This window comes from Brachyistius frenatus, unplaced genomic scaffold, assembly GCF_029030835.1.
Source record: "Brachyistius frenatus isolate BFR_SWC_R1_liver_20210118 unplaced genomic scaffold, ASM2903083v1 Contig_3, whole genome shotgun sequence".
Taxonomy (NCBI): Eukaryota; Metazoa; Chordata; class Actinopteri; family Embiotocidae; genus Brachyistius; species Brachyistius frenatus.
The window spans coordinates 58770-74579 of record NW_027210602.1 but is presented as its reverse complement, the minus strand read 5'-3'; the positions used below and the strand labels follow the sequence as shown (position 1 = coordinate 74579).

Here is a 15810-nt window from a genome sequence, read left to right as displayed (position 1 = left end):
TAAAAACAGGATGATCATGTTATGTGTTTAGAAAGCACCAGAAGAGATACTAAATCGGACTTTAGTTGAGTCTGTTTCTAACGTCAAGGTTTTGTACAAAAGAACAAAAATGAAATTATTGCAAACAAGATTAATCACAGAAAAACAGCTGAGATTTTTTTTTAAATTTTATTTCTGATTGAGTACAGAATTTATCAAAACAATGCTCAGTGTTGTTCACAATAAAAAGATAACAGAAGAAAAGTCTAAAAACCAATTTGAAGTACGCAGATTAAGGCATCAACATCTCCTTTTGCCAGTTTCTCCTTCAGTGAACCTCAAAGAGAGTGATACAAAAATAAATCCAAAAGAATTCAAGTTTTCCTATAGAAAGGTCTCTGTAAGAAAACAAGGAGGTTTACGGGAATAGAAACGGGTATTCAAGACCGACGACCAATCACAGCACGATAAAACCACGAATACAAAACGCACAGATCCAATACAGCGAAGGTAAAGATGCTCAAACGCGGCCCGTCCACAAGCGACCCCATTAATTCTTTGTTTTTTTAAGTTCTTCCTCTGTGTTTTCACTGAGTAGTCTGAGGAAAGCTTCTTCAGAAAGGCAAGATTTTTTTTTTTTTTTTTTTTTTTGCTGTCAAACGGACATCATGATATGTAACTCTGTTTTCCCGACACAAAATGTCTCCAGAGAGGGCTTTCGGCCGGCTGATTCTGGTCTTCGGGAGGAACTTCGTACCTTTTAAAATTCAATATGTCGTACAAAATGTGGAAATTTTGATTATGTCGGGATGACGTAAAAGTTTTTTTTTTTTTTTTTTAAATGTCGGGCATAGATTGTATAAAGATGGACAACGTGACAGCTCAGCCAGAAGTCAAAATTCTCTTTGGCTGGATGCAGTAACGGTCATAGGCTCCGCCTCCCACCTACGTTTTAGCAGACATGACTTAATATGTGAGTTTTGGGCGGGTCAGAAAGCTCCACCCCCTCCAACCCATACCCCCCCCCCCCCCCCCCACTACGCACGCTGCCTCCAAATCGAACTCGTTACGTGAGGTAATGCTCGGCATCGACGTTGCGAAAACACCGTTGCCGGGCAACAGCAACAAAGGGCGGCGTGTAGAAGCCAAAGAGGCGGACGACGCGGCAGCCCAGCTGTCGGGTATCGTAACGACGGAGGGACGAGGTGGAGCCACGGTGAACGTCGTATATTTTCCTCAAACGTGACAACGACAGAAATAAAAACCCCACGCGACAAAATCCTGAAATTCCTGATGTCCGAGGTCACGGAGAGACGCGAGAGAGCTCGTGTGGACTTTTGTCGTGAACGTGGTAGACGCGGCCCCGTTTGAAGGCAACAACAACAACAACAACAAAATAATCACCTGTGTAAGACGGCGTCGATTTCCACCATATTTTGGCTTCCCTTCGGTTTCGGCGGAAAGAAGCTGTCGCGGGGTTCGTCCACCTTTATACACACACGAGTCTACGGTATCGAGACGCGGGAACCAGATGAGGCCCGTCGGGTCGTCTCGTTGGTCCCCAACCGGCCAGCCAGCTAGCTATGCTGCAAATCGCCAGTCAGTTACCACGCGACGCTAACGTTGTCCCGTCACCTCGTAGTTGCGTCTAGATTGTTTGGCGCTCCGCCGCGATTCAAAACACACTTAATTGAGTGAAATACACTCGATCGCTCTCTTGCTTCGGGAGACGAGAAGATCAGCTCTCTGCGTCTGTTCATTTGGAGCTGGGAGGCAACTAGCTTAGCTTTAGCTTAGCATTAGCTTAGCATTAGCTTAGCCTTAGCTTAGCATGAGCTTAGCCTTAGCTTAGCGAAGACGGCGAAGCAGCGAGTCTGCCTTATTTCAAGTTTTAAAAAAAAAAACACTTCAAAAAGGAAATTTATTGACGTCACAACTATCCGAGTTCAGGATGATGAACTGTACCAACCTGTTCAAGGACCAAATGTTTTTGATTATTCAGCTATTTTCCAAGAAAACCATCCGTCCGCAGACGTCAGCATGCTAACTCCACAGAGTTACCTGCCGAGCCGAGGAGCATCAGCTCGCTACATTATCACGCAGGTTACGTTACGGAAAAAAAAAAAAAAAAAAAAAAAAAACCTGTCGATGAGCTACACGTCCGCTGTTTTGGAGCCGAGATGCTATTTCAGAGTTTAAGGTAACATCCGCGCTGTTAGCTTTAGCCTCACTCTGTCAGCGTTGATCTGCGCGCCTGTTTTCGCAGAGTTCTTCTGGAGTCGTCTTTAAACGTAAAAACAAAATAAATAAATACCGACAGGAGTTTTCCGCCAACTCAAGGAATTAGCATCGAGAAGGCAGTTAGCCGCAGCCGATCAGCTAGCTTCAATTCAGCCTAGCTAGAAATGCTACTTTTGCGTTATTTTTGTGCGCGTTCACACTCTCGTATAAAAAGTCCAAAACCACAACTTGACATTTTTACATTTCTGTTTTTCTGCGCACGAGACACACGAACAAAGCTAACTTTCGGCCAGAGCCGGGCTGGCCGTTTCCCAAACCCGCTTCGTGGTCACGCTGAGCTGAGTTGAGCGACACTAATCGGCGGCCAAGTCCATCTCCAGGTAGAAATGATCGGTTATCATCTGAAACCTCTCGAGGAAAGCAACTGAGCACATTCACAGGAATTTCGAAACGACACTTTTACATCCCCGACGGACCGCGCAAAAACCACAAATCCGCATTTTTTTTTTTTTAACGTAAATTTTTCTGCGATAAACTGTACGATGGCGACGTTTGAAAAAAAAAACAACAACAACAAAACGGCAAAAAGACCACAAGTCACAACAATTATTATTATTTTTTTGTTTTTTTGTTTCAAACATGGTATTTGAGGTAATCGGAAAAAAAAACTGGTTTTAAATCTCAGCATCGGATCTTCTATCGTTTTTTTTTGTTTGTTTTTTTTCTCTGGCGTGAGAACGCGAAACAAAAGAGCGACTCGTCACTGGAGCAGTTCATCCGGGCAGTTGGTAGCTTTTTTTTTTTTTTTTTTTTTTTTTTTGCGCAATGCCACATTTGTGGTTATTTGTCTTCCCACTTGTGCGACTGTTCTCCAAAGACTTCTTGTGCTGGCGTATTAAATCATCGCTGAAGAGAACTCCTCCGGGACAGATAACGGTCGCCGTGAAAGTTGACGCGAAACACCGGATGTTTTACCAGAGTACGATGTCGAGTCCGTAAGTCTGCGTCATTGCACACCAAATATCCGATAAATTAAAAAAAAAAAAAAAAATACAATAAATAAAAGGGACCGTTTGAAATACGCTGGACTGAATCGATACATTGAAATTACTCAACATTCAATTAAAAGCAAAACAAAATAAATAAATTCCACCGTATACTGTACATTGCTATTCGCAAACAGATAAATAGTCGTGTACGGACGATACTGTAATACTCTACGCTACATAACTGCTGGTTTTAAACCTGGGCTGCAACCGGAGTAGAAGTTCAGGGCACTTGATGAATGTTGAAGGAGGACCTGCGCCGACGGAAACGACGAAAGGGGGGGCTGGAATCGCTGAGAAAGCATTTTTTTTTCTTTTCTTTCTGAGGGCCGGCAGATAGAAACGGTCCCTTATAAATAAGAAAAACAATTGTTGATTGTAAAATATATAATCGTGAGATTGACCATATTTTTTTTGTCCCCCGATATCAAACTACATTTCACTCGTGGCACCAGGACGAATGTTAATAAAGTCCAAAATCGTTACAAAAAATAAAATAAAATCAGGACGATTGAAAATAATCCCCCAGAAACTTTAAAATTGTTTCTACTTTTCCAGAAGACACGTTTGTAACGGAGTTTAAAAAATAAATAAAATTGGTTTTGTGTCTTCTTGTTTCAGAGGAATGGTTCTGAAGTTTAATTAAAAACCCGATCTCGTCGGAGGCTTTTTTTCCCTGCGATATATATATATATTTATTTATTTTTGGCGGGCGGACTTTTTCTTGAGGTGAATGGAGGTCGTCGGCCCGGCGACTCCAGGAAGCAGCAAGGCTAAATTCAGCCACACGTCTTTGCGAAACTTTGGCGACGTTGCGAGGACTCGCTTGATGCACCGCGGTGGCTGGCGAGCTAATGGCTAACGAGCAAGCCCGCCGAGACTGCGCTTAATCTCTTTAGTGAGTAGTTTTGTTGTTTGTTTTGATCTGTACTTCAGTTCTTACAAATGTACAGAATTTTAGTTCCCGCCCCCCCCCCCCCAAAAAAAAAAAAACCCAACGTCTTTTGTCTTTGTCCTTGTCTTTTGTTTTAACAGTTCATACTCCGATGGAGGAGACTAGATAAAGTGTAACGCACTGTGAAGATGCTTGCCGGCGGTCGGAGGTACGAATTTTGTCGTTAAAATTTTGACGTTGCAGCGAAATTTTGCCATTTTAAGTGCTGCTGCGACCAAACTCGACTAAAAAGATCGTAAAAGACCTTTGAGGCAAATTTGCAACTTTCGATTCTTCGTTCATAATTTCCGCTGATATTAAAAGTCTTGCGCGTGAAGGCCGCTCTTCTGTATCTTAAATAAAGGGGTCTTCAGTGCTTGAGAGTTTTACTACGTGGTGCTCGTGTTTTTTTCAAAAACTGAGTGATTAAACAGAATAAAATTAATTATCTAAAGATACTGGTGTCACTCAAGCACCATGCGATGCCCCTCAGAAACCCACAGGTGGCTCCGAGATTGGTCCCGTGATCTCCCTCACTGTAAGTGGCTGCTACCTCTGGGTGTGTGTGTGTGTGTGTGTGTGTGTGTGTGTGTGTGTGTGTGTGTGTGTGTGTGTGTGTGTGTGTGTGTGTGTGTGCGCGTGCGTGTGTGTGTGTGTGTCTTCAACTCTGCGGCGGCGTCTTGCGGCTCTCCCTCAGGATGCCGTCCAGACCGTTGAGCTGGCGCAGGAAACCCCGGTTGGGGATGACGCCTCGGTGGTCCTTCACCGTTTTGATGGCCTCCACCAGCGTCAGGTTCTGTCGGATCATCAGGTAGGCCAGAACCAGCGTGGCGGAGCGGCTCACTCCCACCGTGCAGTGGACCAGCACTTTACCTGACACACAGAACAGTGTGCACTTAAACCTGCGTCCAGTTCTGTAAATCATCTCAGGACTTTTTTCTTTTTTTTGAGTCTGTTGTGTTTTGATTCTGTTCTTTGTTGTTTTAAGTCTGATTGTTGTTGTTTTGAGTCTGTTTTGTTGTTGTTTTGAGTCTGTTTGTTGTTGTTTTGACACAGTTTTTTGCTGTTTTGATTCCATTTTATGTTTTGAGTCTGTTTTTGGTTGTTTTGAGTCTGTTTTGTTGTTGTTTTGATTCTATTTGATGTTGTTTTGAGTATGTTTGTTGTTGTTTTGATTCCATTTGATGTTTTGAGTATGTTTGTTGTTGTTTTGATTCCATTTGATGTTTTGAGTCTGTTTTTGGTTGTTTTGAGTCTGTTGAGTCTGTTGTGTTTTGATTCCGTTTTTTGTTGTTTTAAGTCTGATTGTTGTTGTTTTGAGTCTGTTTTTGGTTGTTTTGAGTCTGTTGTGTTTTGATTCCGTTCTTTGTTGTTTTAAGTCTGTTTGTTGTTGTTTTGACACAGTTTTTTGCTGTTTTGATTTCATGTGTTGTTGTTTTGATTCAGTTTGTTGTTGTTTTGGGTCTGTTTTGATTTCATTTGTTGCGGTTTTCAGTCTGTTTTGTTGTTGCTTCGAGTCTTGTTTTTGTTGTTTTGATTCCAATTGTTGGTGTTTTGAGTCTGTTTGATGTTCAGAGTCTGTTTGTTGTTGTTTACGGTCTCTATGTTGTTGTTTTGAGTCTGTATGTTGTTTTAAGTCTATTTTTCGTTTAAAGTCTGTTTCTTGTTGTTTTGATTCTTATTGTTGCTGTTTTGAGTCTGTTTGATGTTGTTCAGAGTCTGTTTGTTGTTGTTTACAGTCTCTATGTTGTTGTTTTGAGTCTGTATGTTGTTTTAAGTCTATTTTTGTTGTTTAAAGTCTGTTTTTTTGTTGTTTTGATTCCATTTGTTGTTGTTTGGGTCTGTTTGTGTTTGTTGTGAGACTTTTCAGTCTATTTATGTGGACTTTGCACACACATTCAGCGACAAACCTCCACTCGTGAGGGCTTTGTGGATGAACTCAGCAGCAGGATAGAAGTTGACACTCATGTCGAAAGTCGGGGAGTCGTGCGCCTCGATACCGTGATAGGTGATGTTCATCCCGGAGTAATACTCGGCCCCGCCGCGCCACTTGCTCTGCGCACAGTTGAGGATGTGCGTGATGCCAAGTTTGGCCAGCTCACGGCGATCTGAAGCGATGTCTCTGCAGAGGGGAGAGGTTTTTACAGCGCGGTCAGTCAAACTGACTTAATTTTTTATTTTTATTTTATTAATATATTATATGGTTTCACAGGACTTAACAGAAATATGACAGCAGCAGGGTTCACATTGAGGGGGGAAACAGGGGGCCCACTGGATAGTTTTGCCCAGAGGCCCCTTAAAAACATGAATCCGGTCATGTTTACTCTGTACTTTTACTTTTTGTACTTTAGGTGTTCAAATTTCTGAATGCAGGACTTTCAATCTGCAGTTTTTAGGTTTAAGCACTCACTGGTCTCCGATGTAGAGTCTCGGCCACACTTCGTCCGCGTGGTTGCACGCCGTCTTGCCCGTGTAGAGGAGCCGCTCCAGCTCGGACACCGTCAGGTTCGGGGAGGCGCGCTCCGAGTCTTTCCGGCTTGGAGATCTGGAGCTGCTCCGGGACCGAGAGAACCGGGACATGAACGCCATTTAGTCTGGGGGGGGGGGGGGGACACAAACAAAAACAAAAACAAAGAAGAAAAAGAGAGATAATTAACACACAATATTTGAATAGAAAATAATACAAGCTGATTTTTGCAGCCTCTATTATTTGAAATTAGATTATATAACAAGTGTTTACCTGTAGCTTTCTTTGGGTGAATGCAGGCAGGTTGTCTCCGTGTGTTTGAGGCTACAATTAAAGCAGGTAGGCTCCGTATTTCCCCCATGAGCAGCACATTTTTTTTATTTACCTGTGTGTTGTTTGAATCCGTGTTTCAGTGTCTGTGCAGGGCGAGCGGCTCCGCGGCCATGTTGACTCATTTATTTGCTGTGGGTGGATGGATGGGCTGATGAGACAGCTGCTGCTGCTGCTGCTGCTGCTCAGCATCCACCAGACATCTTCCCCTCCAGCAGTATCACCATCCTCTCAACAAGTCCTCATGACGGAGACCCGGGACTCTACACCGACATGACTCCCGTTTCCAGGACACATTTAAGTCCACGTTCACAAAGAGCGTCCCCGGTTCCTCTGTTCGGTTTGTTCCAGTCGGTTCTTGCTGAAATGATGGTGGTTTATTTTTATATTTATTGTTCACGGCGGGCTTCATGATCAGCGGCTGCGGTGTTTGGCGCCATCTGCCGGTCAAAGGGAGGAGATGCATGAAAACACTCAAAATGTCCATTTTCTCTGGGGCAACTTAATAAACAATGTTATTAAACACTGCCACAGTTTGTACTTCCTAAGACATAATCATGACAAAACGGAAATTGTAGGTAAAACGCTACAAAAGAAAGTTAGAAATATGATATAAAAAAATAAATAAATGTAAAAACACTCACAATTCTGAGATTTGTCAAAAAGTTTAGATTATTAGATAAAAAAAAAAAAGAGTGAGAAATATTGAGTCAAAAGGTCATGTTTTTGGTATGATAAATGACAAATATGAGAAACATCTAAGTTCTTTGTCCAAATCAAGAGTCATGTGTCAAAATATTGACATAACAAAGTTAAAAATATAAAATAAAGTTAAATTTTTTGTCAAGATTTGAAATGATGACTTAAACACTTAATAAAAAGAGTTAAAAGATCTAAATTTGTACCTATTATATAAAATATTATTGACTAATTAGAGGTTGCTCCGTTTTTTTTCACGAATAATACCGAAAATGAAATGCGACCACTTATTCTTTTTTTTTAAATTTTTTTATCCACGTCAACTCGAAAATAACGTTAGATAAACGTAAATAAAGCGTATTTAGCAGATGTGTCTTTGTTTCTCGGAGGGGCGTGACGTCGCCGTGACGTCAGGATCCTGCGACACACGTGTGAGCAGTGCAAAGGAGAAATGGATGACGAGCGGCTGCAGTTTCACGAAATGGGCCTCGACGACCGTCTTTTAAAGGTAACAACCTTCTTCATGTTGTCAGTAAATCTTTATTAAACTGTCGGAGAGACTTTGAACGTTCAGTCGGAGAAGAAAAACCCGCAGAGAAGTTTGGAAAGTTGAAACAATAACGCCGTGCTAACTCGTGTTATGCTAATACATGTGACTTGAAAACCTCTAAATAAAACGTGAGAATTGTGTTTTCTACGAAAACAGTGTATTTTAAAGTTGACACTTAAAAAAAAAGTGTCAAAAAAAGTTTTTTGGAGAACTTAAGCAATTAAAGAATAAAATTCTGGTCCTGTTTTATATTTAATATTATTATTACTACGTATATTTTAGCCCCAATGTAAAAACTTTGTATTGTGCCCACTTTTGTAGAAGAGTCATTAGTCCATTAGTTAATGACTGGATTTCTAATAAGAGCTGCTTTTTTTTTTTTTTTTATCTGGTTATTGATCAGTCTGTACAATCACTTCCTGTTATTGACTCAGGCGGTCGCAGACCTGGGTTGGTCCAGGCCCACTCTGATCCAAGAGAAGGCCATCCCTCTGGCTCTGGAGGGGAAGGACCTGCTGGCCAGAGCCCGGACCGGATCCGGAAAGACCGCAGCCTACGCCATCCCCGTCATTCAGCGTATCCTGACCTCCAAACAGGTGAGCGAGGAGTTTCAACTGGATTCAAGCTTTAAATCGACACGTCGGCGGTTCAGAGTGGAACACCAGATTTTTGTTGCGAACATTTCTCGTTGTTTTGTACAATAAACTGTCAGAAAATTGTGGGAGAACATCCGTTTCATGTCCCTCGATCCAAGATGCCGTCTTCTTTTGTCCAAACTGGAGCTGCTGTTCGTCCTCCTCACCGTTCGCTGTCGCGTGTTTGGTGTTTTTTCTCTTCTCCTCCCCAGAGCGTTCGAGAGCAGGACGTGAGAGCTCTGATTCTGGTTCCGACCAAAGAGCTGGGTCAGCAGGTCCAGACCATGATCCGACAGTTAACGATGTTCTGCTCGAGGGACGTCCGAGTGGCCAACATCTCCAGCAAAGCTGATCTGTCAGCGCAGAGGTCGGTGAAGGGCTCAATGTTTGTGCGGAGGTTTTAGACACTAAAAGAACTAAATGCGATGAAGCGATTTAAGACGGCTCCAGTTCTCTTGCAAACAGTTCTCAAGGCAGTTTGTTCAGCATCTCGGAGATCTTTCCGCAGTTCTTCTGTCTGTCTCGGTGTCTCGCGTCTCTTCGTGTGGTGCAGACTGACTCATGATGCTGCGATCAGGACTCTGTGGGTTCAGATCATCTGCTGCAGGACTCCTTGTTCCTCTCGTTGGTTCTTCGTGAATCTGCTTGGACCCGTCGTCCTGCTGCAGATGATCAGACGCCTCCTTGGTGGATCAGAACTTTTGCACCGCGCTGCACACGCGTGATGTTTTTCAGAGTGTAAATACGGTGCAAGCGTCGTGTTGATCTAACGAATCGCCGTGCGCTTGAACAGGCCCATCTTGATGGAGAAGCCCGACGTGGTCGTGGGGACGCCGTCCCGCGTGCTCGCCCACCTCAGCACCCAGAACCTGGTCCTGCATTCCTCCCTGGAGATGCTGGTGGTCGACGAGGCCGACCTCATCTTCTCCTTCGGCTTCGAGGCCGACCTGAAAAACGTATCCTGGTGAGAACGTTAAAAGTTATCCACTCACTCCACGCGGCGACTCCCAAAACGGTTTTTTGGGGGATTTTTTTGGCCTGTGATTCCTTCATTCCTTCTTTGAATGAATGTTTTCTGTTTAAAACTGTGTTCTTTTCTTTTAACAGCCACTTACCGAAGATCTACCAGTCCTTCCTGATGTCGGCGACTCTCACCGAGGACGTCCAGGCCTTGAAGGAGCTGCTGCTGCACAACCCTGTAACTTCATTTTCACATTCAGAGACTGAGTTTCCGTCACAAAAGAAACCGTACGAGCTGCAGGGACACAGGACATGATTCGAGACTAGACGTAGTTTGACACAGATTTTATTGGAGCTCTCATGCACTCTGTGACATTTAATGAAGTTACACGATCTTCATTTAAAGGTGCCATTGGTCATTTGCTCTGGTCCTGTCCAGGTTCAAATTAAAGAACACGCACACAAATGCAACTTTTGTTCAGAAGTGGCTTTAATTTTGAGGGAAAATGCAGAAAAAAGAGAAATGAGTATGTATTAAGAAAATTAACGGTGACTAGTTAATACTTGGGGGGGGGGGGGGAACTGCTGACAACTGTTGAAGTCTACAGAAATTATTAGGAAAAGATGGAGAGCAAAAAAAAAAAAAAAAAAAGGCCTAAAATATGAATCTACATTTTAGTTGGAGCATCTTTTACTAACTGAAAGATGAAACTATATTTATGTATGTTTGTATTTACAGCATTCGTATCTCCTGACTGTATTTATTACACACAAAAAAGGAAATGAATGAAAAGCGCTAAATCGATTTCGTTCCTCGCACCCGATCCGCTGTCCTCCCAGGTGATCCTGAAGCTGCAGGGCTCCCAGCTGCCGAACAGCAGCCAGCTGCACCAGTACGGCATCAAATGCGAGGAGGAGGACAAGTTCCTGCTCATCTACACGCTGCTGAAGCTGCGGCTGATCCAGGGGAAGACGCTGGTGTTCGTGGGAGAAGTGGAGCGATGCTACAGACTCAAACTGTTCCTGGAGCAGTTCGGGATTCCCGCCTGCGTCCTCAACTCTGAGCTGCCCATCCACTCCAGGTGAGAGCCGAGGTCCCGTTTTTTTCCTCTTTTTTTTTTTTTTCTCTCTCTCGTCGTTTTTGAATTTGAACTTCTGAGCAAGTGCGACGTTCGATCAAAAAGTTCAGAGAGTGTTGAACGCAGCACAGCGATGCACACGGAGCAGCAGGAAGCAACGACCTTCACGAGGAACCGTTCCTGAGCCCACGCAGTGATTCCCACCACAGAATCATGTTTTTAAAGCAGCGCCACCTGATGGCTCGAAGATCACAGCCTCGTCCCTCGCATCGAGATTTTGGGTCAAATTTTTGGGGAACAGAAAGGAGTCGCAGGGTGTCAAATGTTGAGGGGTGAGAAACTCGGCCGTTTTTTCAACGCGCCGCGTGTTGGAGAACCCTGTTGCCATGGCGCCACAGTCCAGGTGGTTTGTGTTCTCGAAAGACGCAGTAACGGACAGGTAGCTGAAGCAAACTGACAAAGAGAGGAAGAAGAAGAGCGCACGGACCAAATACAGCACGGAGGGAAGGACAACGAGGGACGGGTGAAACTAACCAGGGGGGGCGGGGCCAACAGTCATTGGCGTCATTTCAAAAATCAAAACGGGAAGCACGAAATCCCAATATTAAAAGTCCACCAAAGTTGATTCCCTTCTCTTCTGTCCCGCTGCAGGTGTCACATCATCACCCAGTTCAACCAGGGATTCTACGACTACATCATCGCCACGGACGAGCAGTGTTTGGCCGACCCGGCCACCACTGCACAGACGACGGCGGCGGCGGCGGCGGCGGGGAAACAGAAGAAGAAGAAGAAGGTGTCAGAGAAAGGAGGAAGGTGAGTCAGACGCTGATGTTTAACAGTCGAATACGAAACTGTGCAGAAGAGCAGCAACTTAGGCGGCGTAGGTCATCGAAGAACCACACATCTTGAAATGGCGTCTGTTGACATGGTAACGACGTTGTCTCTCTCTGATTGGTCCTTTTTTTTTTCTTTTTTTTTTAAAGGGGTAAAGACAAAGAGTACGGCGTCTCCAGAGGCGTGGACTTCCAAAACGTCTCCAACGTCATCAACTTTGACTTCCCGCCAACCGTAAACTCCTACATCCATCGAGTTGGACGGTCTGTAAACTTCAATCCACGCTTCCGTTTGGTTCTTTCATCTGATTATAAGAAATAAAAAATAAAAATGAATTCCTGGTTTGACTTTATAGAACGGCGAGAGCGGACAACCCGGGCAGCGCTCTGTCCTTCATCTCGCACACCGAGCTGGAGAAGCTGTCGGAGGTGGAGGAGGCGCTCGCCGGAGGTAACCACGACTTCCTCTAGCCTCCTTTTAGTGTTTTAGATGTTTATTGGTTTTACATCTAAACGATGTTCATTTTTCAGTCAACCTTAAACTGTTTGTTTTCAAGCTTACCCAGCGTAGGTTTTCTTTTCAGTACGCTCAAGCTTCAATATCGCGAGACGTAATTTTTTCCGAGGCGAAAAGATTACTTGATGAATCGAATCGTCAGTTGACAAAAGAAAATTGTAATTTTTCAAGTAATTTAGTGTTAAAAAAAAAAAAAGGCCAAATATTTGCAGATTTCTGAGTCTCGGAAAAGAAGATTTGCTGCTTTTCGTTGTCGAAGACGTTTTTTTGGAAAAAAACTATAGAAAACATTTCTGACTTTCAGCTCGGGGAGTTTCTTGCCAATATTTTGGTGTTTCGTACACAAAAACAGTGGATTAATCGTTGCTATTATAATCATTACCTGCCGCTGATCTCATCAGTTTCAGGAGTCACGTTGTTCGAGTTAATATTTTCAATCATATCAATCAACAATTTCGTTAATAAACACGATTCTTTTGAACTGTCGGCACTTTTTTTTTTTTTTTTTTTATCATCAATAAGATCCATTTAGAAGTTAGCAGCTTTCGTTTAAGTGTTTGAGATGCATGTTTAACCATCCAGGTAAATATAAATATCAGATCAGAGAAACCGGGCACCAATACCAGTGTTAATTAATGAGTTTTAATGGTACTGATAAGTGAATTTTATTAGAATAAAACAGAGCCAGGCGAACAGTTTCCCGCTGCTGCTGGACAGACGTGAGCCTGTTTCTGATCTTCCTGCTTATTTTCTTTGTAATAAGTCGGTTCATAATTCTGATATGTTTATGTTTGGTTTGCGTTTAGACAAGGCCGATTCTGTTCTGAAGCCGTACAAGTTCAAGATGGAGGAGATCGAAGGCTTCAGGTACCGGTGCAGGGTGAGTAGCCTCATTAAGTAAACCTAAAATATATATTTTTTTTAAAAATGGTTACGTGCTTCCTGTTAACACCGATGTTTTTTTGTTTTTTGTTTCTCTATTTTGAAGGATGCGATGCGTTCGGTGACGAAGCAGGCGGTGAAGGAGGCGAGACTGAAAGAGATCAAACAGGAGCTGCTGAATTCCGAGAAACTCAAGGTGAGAGCCGGTCGTCCCCCCTTTCAAGAGACATAAAAAAAAGGAGGTTGTTTGGACTCGTTCTGATTGGATGCTCCCGCTTGTCACTCAGACGTATTTCGAAGACAACCCCAGAGATCTGCAGCTGCTCAGACACGACAAGGACCTCCACCCCGCCGTCATCAAACCTCACCTGAAGAACATACCGGAGTATCTCGGTAAACCACGAACGTGCGGTCGGTTGTTGGAACGGGTTTTTCGGATTTGTTACTTAACGCGGCCGCAGACAGCGCCCTCTGTGGCCGCAACCAGTAATTACGGTGAACTTGCGGCCGCAGACAGCGCCCTCTGTGGCCGCAACTAGTAATTACGGTGAACTTGCGGCCGCAGACAGCGCCCTCTGTGGCCGCAACCAGTAATTACGGTGAACTTGCGGCCGCAGACAGCGCCCTCTGTGGGCCGCAACCAGTAATTACGGTGAACTTGCGGTCGCTGGTTCGTAACTTGAGTTCTATGAGAACGATACGAAATACAGCCGTGTGATTTCAGTACGAACCAGCGACCCTATCGGTCGGGTCAAAATATTTGGGCTCGCCAGCGGACGAAGAACACGGAGGGATGCTCACAGACATCGTCACACGCGTGTGCCGTAAAGCGCCGCCCACTTTGGCAGGAGATCGACCCGAAGTTACGTTACGCAAGAACGGCCGTCGGATATGCCGAGTCGGCGCGAAAAGAGTCACCGGTCCACGTCCCGGCAAAATGATTTTTTTTTTCTTTCCTGCTTGTAAAATAGTCGCGTAATGTTTCCGTTAAGGAAATGACAAAATTGCTCAGGCGGTCGCTTCAGTTCCGGAGTCGCGCGCAGACGGACCGACGTCCCCGCGGTGTTTTGTTTCACGAAGATCTCCGTTAACTCTCCTCGTTTTCCCGCGACGTCCCGCAGTCCCGGCGAGTCTGAGAGGCGCGATGCATCCGCTGTCGGCCAAGAGGAGGCGGTGGAGGGAAAAACCCAAAGCAGAAGGAGTCGTCAAGGGCAGTTTCAAGGTGAGGCAAACGTAACGCCCCGGTGACGGTTCCACATCATTAGATACGATTCGAAGAAATTTTAACATTACAAGAACGTACGGGCCAAAGCGCTGCTAAAAAAAAAAAAAAAAAAAAAAATCAAACTTTAGCAGAAGTTTGTGACCCCCCTCAGTATCGTTCCTCACTTTTAGTTGTTTTTTTTTGTATTTGATTGTTAATTTGAAACTGGAGCGGAAATAAAGAGATTTCCTTCCGGTTCTGGTTCCACATTCTCCACCAGGAATGTTTGTATTTTCTCTTCGTGAAAGCAAACTGAATATTTTTGGGATTTGTTTCGACGGAAATAAAACAAGACATTTTAAGATTTCACTGGGCGCACTGGGACATGTTTTCCGATTTCTTACAGACCAAACAATGATAATAATCAGATAATCAAGAGAGTAATCTGTAATTCATCAGTAATATAAATAAACATTAGTTGCGGTGTGTATATCAAACTTCTATCTCGTCTATTCTGACTAATGTCTGTTCCTTTGAGTATATTTTTTTTGCGCGTTTCCCGGAATATTGTTTGTTTGTTTGATGCAAGAAAAGAATCTAAACTGCATATTAAAACAAAACAAAAAAAATCTCCAGAAAACGTGCCGGTTTCACCGAGAAGTTGTTTTAAAAAGTCCTCTTGTCTGTGGTTGAAGAACATCCAGGGGAAGAACCCGCTGAGGAGTTTCCGCTACATCGGAGGCAGGAACAGAAAAGGCGAAGCGGACAAGTCGTAGCCGCGGGAGTCGAAACCGAACGCAACGGATGACGACGGAACGGCGCGGAGACGCCTTCACCGGGAGGACGTTTTGCGTCTCCACGTTGACCCAGGTGACACGAAACACGGACAAACGTGGACCCGTGCGGACTGACGAAAATATGATAATGGGAGTGCGGTCTTGTCTCTTTTCTAATGCGAATGTTCTGGATGAATTAAAAATGTTTATTCAAATCAAAATGTCCTCTCTAACCCCCGAATACTTGTGCTGCAGTTGTAGTTGGTCAAATTTACGCTTCAGAGAGTGCTCGAGTTTGCGTCAATAACTCCCGATTGCGAGATGGCGATTTCCTGGAGGGAAATAATGTTACCATAAATTAGTACGCAGACAGATGGATATTAGAAAATAACTTCATTTTAATCGAAAGCATTCAGCAGTACATAAAGGCCGGCAATCACTGTAAAGCCAAAAATGACACGGATATTCATCATAGATGATTAAGACATACCCAATCATATCTAATGACTCATGGTGTTGCTATCTGAACATACTTTTGGATTTATTGAACATGGAGCCAATTGAACAGTCGGGAACAGTCTCTGCTCAGCAGAGGCTTTTTTTTTTTTTTATTCCTGATCGATTCTTTGCAAAGCATTTTTTTTTTTTTTTTAAACATGTTTTTCTCCTGGAAGTCCA

General features: G+C 43.8%; 2 protein-coding genes across 3 annotated transcripts; one reads left to right on the top strand and one right to left on the bottom strand.

Moving 5' to 3' along the window:
- Window positions 1–4260: 4260 nt before the first annotated feature.
- Window positions 4261–7369, bottom strand: LOC138622070 (dual specificity protein phosphatase 26-like). 2 transcript variants are annotated; one of them, XM_069700540.1, is made up of 4 exons: window positions 6941–7369; window positions 6611–6794; window positions 6111–6322; window positions 4261–5073 (listed from the first exon to the last, which is right to left on the bottom strand). In XM_069700540.1, the coding sequence occupies exons 2-4, from the start codon at window positions 6787–6789 to the stop codon at window positions 4862–4864; spliced, it is 603 nt and encodes a 200-aa protein (XP_069556641.1). In that variant the 5' UTR covers window positions 6790–6794; window positions 6941–7369; the 3' UTR covers window positions 4261–4861. The 2 variants fall into 2 exon arrangements, with proteins under 2 accessions (XP_069556641.1, XP_069556651.1); XM_069700550.1 differs by having other exon boundaries at window positions 7053–7369.
- A 733-nt stretch (window positions 7370–8102) lies between these two features.
- ddx56 (DEAD (Asp-Glu-Ala-Asp) box helicase 56) lies at window positions 8103–15755 on the top strand. The gene is made up of 14 exons (XM_069700527.1): window positions 8103–8204; window positions 8681–8842; window positions 9094–9248; window positions 9675–9845; window positions 9989–10079; window positions 10682–10923; window positions 11572–11733; window positions 11904–12017; window positions 12110–12204; window positions 13077–13150; window positions 13259–13348; window positions 13440–13545; window positions 14274–14374; window positions 15052–15755. Exons 1-14 carry the CDS (start codon window positions 8148–8150, stop codon window positions 15130–15132), a joined length of 1701 nt encoding a protein of 566 aa, XP_069556628.1. The 5' UTR covers window positions 8103–8147; the 3' UTR covers window positions 15133–15755.
- Window positions 15756–15810: the final 55 nt, after the last annotated feature.

Excerpts from the sequence above, each read along its gene's own strand:
- ddx56 (XM_069700527.1), top strand. The coding sequence starts at position 8,148 with ATGGATGACGAGCGGCTGCAGTTTCACGAAATGGGCCTCGACGACCGT. Across the intron at positions 13,546-14,273 it reads GAACATACCGGAGTATCTCG|TCCCGGCGAGTCTGAGAGGC; the intron begins GTAAACCACGAA and ends GACGTCCCGCAG. Across the intron at positions 14,375-15,051 it reads TCGTCAAGGGCAGTTTCAAG|AACATCCAGGGGAAGAACCC; the intron begins GTGAGGCAAACG and ends CTGTGGTTGAAG.
- LOC138622070 (XM_069700540.1), bottom strand. The coding sequence starts at position 6,789 with ATGGCGTTCATGTCCCGGTTCTCTCGGTCCCGGAGCAGCTCCAGATCT. Across the intron at positions 6,323-6,610 it reads AGACTCTACATCGGAGACCA|AGACATCGCTTCAGATCGCC; the intron begins GTGAGTGCTTAA and ends TCCCCTCTGCAG. Across the intron at positions 5,074-6,110 it reads CAAAGCCCTCACGAGTGGAG|GTAAAGTGCTGGTCCACTGC; the intron begins GTTTGTCGCTGA and ends TCTGTGTGTCAG.